The following is a 4,855-nucleotide window of genomic DNA, read 5'->3' on the forward strand; positions in this document are numbered from 1 at the left end:
ACGCGGCGGGGCTGACCGGCCCCGATGAGGCGGAAAGAGAAGCGGCTTCTGCAGGCGGTGGCGCTGGTGCTGGCGGCCCTGGTCCTTTTACCCAACGTGGGGCTCTGGGCGCTGTACCGCGAACGACAGCCCGACGGCACCCCTGGGGGATCTGGGGCGGCGGTGCCCCCTGCGGCCGGACAGGTGAGTCCTCCAGTTGTCGTGAGGTTGGGAACGCTCCTCAGATTCACTTCTAGCTTTTAGTTGCTTCCTCCACCTTTCCTTGTCTACCTCCTCAGAGTCAGCGTCAGAGGCTTTTCTGTTCTTCCCATTTTTCGGATGGGAAATTGAGGCTCAGGAAATGACAGGAACTTGTCCAGGGCCCCACACCCATCAGAGACAGACCAGAACTAGAAACCAGGACTTCCGATGCCCAGTCTGGAGGTCGGTTTCTTACCATAGGTTACCGTCCTCCTTTCTGTCCCTGTCTGGGTATCCCCTCGCTCTCTTTTGGAGGACTCTGTCTGCATGCCTGTATCCCAGGATAACTCTTCTAGAGATGCCGGTCCTTCTATTTGGTATCCAGGTCTTTTCTGCTTTTTCTCCCACCTGCTGATCTCAGTGTTGCCTACTGTGGTCGGCTGCTTTCCTGTTTTCCCATCTGCCCAAAGAGACATCTGACCCTCCCTCCTCACCCCGTTCGTTCACCCTCCCTCCTTCTCAGCCTTATTTCTTTCCAGACGCTGTGGATTCCTGGGAGGATGCAAAGATCATGCTCCCTTTGGAGCTTCAGGCCCTGGAAGTGGGGAAGGGGGTGAACTCCTGGTCCTTGAGGGGCCAGCTGCCTTTGACCTTCTGGGAGTCCCAAAGTGGAGCTCTAATGGGGGGAACACTCCAAATTTCCTAGAGGCTAATTGTTTCCAGTGTCCTTCTCAAAGTACTCATGACTCCTCTGAACTTGTCTGTATAGTTAGGTGTGGTGTTTCTTGCAGCAAAGGCTGGGTGGGATCTTTATTGTTTTTGTCTCCTCTGAACTCGCCCGTGTGTGCGTGTGTGTGTGTGTGTGTGTGTGTGTGTGGCATATGTATAGACTGATAGCAGAAGCTCTGTCAGATCACTCCTACCCTCCCAGCTCCTGCCTCAGTAGATGCCAGTGCACATGTGCGTACTTGAACTGTGTCACACAGTGGAACATTTCAGGTGTTCTTATGGGATTTCCTAGGTTCCATAGGAAGTAGATAATTTGTACACAAGGGTCAAACTTGACTAATTGTTGGCAAGACTAGAGAAGAAGCCAAGATTTTGGGGGTTGATGGTTCTCCTTCCTCTTCCCAGTATCAGGCTGCGCTCTAGGCAGTCTGGCATCTTGAGCACAGAGGGCTCTTTGGGACAAGGCTGACCAATTTGAATGTAGTCTATCAGTCTGGTAATTGTTACAAATCATCCTGGAGGGCCTGGTTGATCTTTCTGTTGATTTTTCTATTTGGAAACTAAGGGCCCTAACTCCTTTCCTAAATCCCTGGTTCAAAGCCTAACAGCCAACTTAGACCTCTCTCTCTTGAATTCTGTATTCATATGGGTTTTTCCTTCATGAAATCTTCTTTTCCCATCCTGTGCCAGCATCAGGGTCTGGAAGTCAGGGTTCTATCCTCAGCTCTACAATTAACTTGCTCTGTGTGTCCTCGATCACCCTTCCAGCAACCTCTCTGAGCCTCCCTTTCTCCATCTGTAAAATGTGATTGTTGGTCCAGCTCCACCTTTCTGTGATGTTGTCAATGAATCACTGAAGAGTACAGTGACCACTTTTTTTTTTTTTTTCCCTGAGGCAGGATCTCATTGCAGCATCCCTAGCTATGAGGGCTCCATACTAGACATAGCCCCAGGTCAAGAGCGGGGCATGCCCTGCCCAAGTGCAGACTCTCCTTTGGAATATCTCTAGCCAGTTCTAAAATAGCTCGTGACATTCTGCCTCTGCCTGGAGAAAACCCTCGTATTTCATTTGCTGCGGATGCCAGAGACGTCCTGATTTTCATTTTCTATAGACCCAGATGTGTAGAGAGAAGGTCAAGGTTAACTGCCAGTTTGGCCTGAGCTTTCAAAGTAAATTACTCACTTGTGCAAGAGGGAATTGATAGAGTAAGGCAACCTTTTGGGCAGATAGAGGGGAGCAACAGCTGGGTGCTGCTCAGAGCCCTTAACTGAAATGGACAGATAGGCTCATCTGGGAAGGTCTAGTTCTTGTTCATTTCATTTGCTCTGGAATATTATAAAGAGGAGGAGGAATAAGTGAAGGGGTTTGGAGCTGGTGGTAGGGAGTGCCAGCTGCTTATCCTAGCTTTAAAGAAAATCTCTGCTTCCTGGGAGCAGCAGAATGGAGCTGTTTCCCCAATGATAAGCTCTTCTAGGTGCTATAGGATTCTGCATTCATCTGCTGTCTTTCAGGAACACTCTGCCAAATTTCCACACAGTCCTCTATTTGTTCCACTCTCTTGCAGATGCACTGCACTGGGCTTGGCCCCCAGGTCCCGTGTTTGAATGTCAGCTGGCCTCGAGGGAAGAGACTGACTTCTCTGAGTGATGGTGTTCCATCCCTCATCCCAGTGTACTGGAACGTGCATGGAACATATCAGGCTGCTGCTCTCTGGGAAATCTGGCATCTTGAGCACACAGACCTGTTTTCGATAGGGCTGACCAGTTCTGAGCTCAACCTGTCACTCTTGTAATTGTTGAAAATCATCCCAGAGCACCTCGTTGATCTTCCTGGTAGAAATAGTTGCAGAGCCTCTAGAGGGAAGTCTTACAGGACTTTATCCAAATAAAAAAATATATTCTCTGTGGGTTTGAGAGAAGTTTCTTTAAGGGTAACATACCCACTGTTTGAGCAGTTTTTTAACTCCTTGATTTCTCCACTGGATTGAAGAATACAGTTTTAAATTTAGAGCATTTATCATCTGCTAGAACTTAAGTCTACATAACTGTCATACTGACCCATTCTGGGTGTGCCTCTGGAGCTGGATAGGACAGCTGATTTATAAAGGACACCTAATGCTTTTAGGATATTAGCATTCATCTGGTCAGACAGCTGGCTGCTTTGAAAACTGCAAAACCAAGCAAGAAAAGCCAGTCTTGAAGCCATCTTCATTTTAATTTGGGGTTCCCTCTCATTTCTAGCCCCCATCTGCTTATCATCTTGTTTTAATTCTACAGTCTGTTTCATATTCCAGGCTTGGGAACTGGCCATTAAAAACCCTTGCTAGGAAATACAATACAATCCCTCCCTATTTCTGAGCTATAATCTCTTGTGAGAAATGATTTCATTGGATAATAGTGACCATGGAATAAAAATTGGTGGGATAATAGAATACCAATGACTTAATTTTCAATTATCAACAGTTTTTCTCATTGTATCAAAGCTGAACTTTACTCTTAGAAGATCCAGATTTCAATCCTCCCCCCTCCCCCTTTTTTCAGTCTTCCTGATGGCAGAGCCTTACCATTCAAAAAGTTAAGTACCATAGAAATGTAGCCTTGGAATGACTTCCTTAATTTTCCATAGAGGGGCTGAGATCCTTTGGATGGCTAATCACTTCTCTGCATGCCTAGCTGAAATCTCATGCCACAGGGGAAGAGTCATTGATTTACCTGAGCAAATCTGGCTCGCTGCATCCTTTCTCATCCTGGGCTTGCAGTCTCAACAGCCCAGCTGAGGTTCTAGTTCTCTCTCCTGCCCTAAACTCACCATGTGGCCTCAGGTAAGTGGTTTAACCTCTCTGGGCCTTGGATTCCTCACCTGTGGGCTTAGATTCAGAAGGAAAAAGGTACTCTGTATCATAATGATGCTTCCCATCCCCTGGCCAGGGCAGACATTGCTAATCAATCTCTTTCTCACTAAGCCCAGATGTGGCCTCAGACGTTTCTCAGTACTGTTACTCACCTGTCATTAATGGCATGTTGAAGCTCGTTTGTGATGTAGAGCAGCCTTTTTGGCACTAGGGACGGGTGCTCCTGTGAGAGTCTAATGCTTGATGATCTGAGGTGGAGCTGAGGCGGTGATGCTAGTGCTGGAGAACGGTTGCAAATACAGATGAAGCTTCACTCCCTCGCCACCTCTCACCTCCTGCTGTGCGGTCCTGTTCCTAACAGGCCCCAGACAGGTACCAGTCCATGGCCTGGGGGTTAGGGACCCCTAACATAGGGAATAGATACTGTGTTAGGACTTTTCCAATTCTGACATCCTGGTGTTCTGTGAGTGTGTTTGGAAATGTGTATTGGAAAGGCCTGGATCGTAGCAGTGTGTTTCAACAGGCCTCTGTAGCTAAGTTGTGATGAGGCCACTATTTAGGGGTATTTTCATTCTCTAATGCCCCCTCACAGGCTGTGGTCTAAGGACGTTTTAATCTAGTGACACAATAATAATGGAATCAGGAATTAAAAAGCAAAGGCCCACTTAAAAGATAACCATCTAGCTTGCTAATTGTACCTTGTCCACAGTCAGCTCTACACAGAGATGGCATCAGGATCTCATCACAGAAAACTGGAGGCAAACTTGGCAACCAGAAGTATATTCTATGGCATCTAAATGCTCATATGGTGTTTGAAGTGGGTTCTATATTTTTCATATATTCGACCCTGTGTCAGAGCCAGTAGAGGAAGAGCTGATGGATAATGCTCAGAACAACTGCCCTCATGCCCCACAGGAGGCAGCCTAGACATGCCTGAGTTCCTGTGGCCAAGGAGTGCATCGTGGTCTCTCTTTCCAAAAATGTCTTGAAGTAGGAACCACACATCCCTTTTCTAGCACGTAGATTAAGGCTTAGCTCTTGGAAGGCAGTCAGAACGTGTTTGCCAAATGATTGATATGTGTCAGAGCAGGAAT

The 4,855-nt window shown here is 47.3% G+C and overlaps 1 protein-coding gene across 1 annotated transcript in view; it reads left to right on the plus strand.

Annotated features, from left to right (window-relative positions):
• Nucleotides 1-24: 24 nt before the first annotated feature.
• GALNT10 (polypeptide N-acetylgalactosaminyltransferase 10) overlaps nucleotides 25-4,855 on the plus strand; it is a 183,896-nt gene continuing 179,065 nt past the window's right edge. The window contains exon 1 of the mRNA XM_006906443.3: nucleotides 25-183. Within this exon, the coding sequence (XP_006906505.1) occupies nucleotides 25-183 (159 nt within the window). The remainder of the gene's footprint in view (nucleotides 184-4,855) is intronic.

Source organism: Pteropus alecto, unplaced genomic scaffold, assembly GCF_000325575.1.
Source record: "Pteropus alecto unplaced genomic scaffold, ASM32557v1 scaffold40, whole genome shotgun sequence".
Lineage (NCBI taxonomy): Eukaryota > Metazoa > Chordata > Mammalia > Chiroptera > Pteropodidae > Pteropus > Pteropus alecto.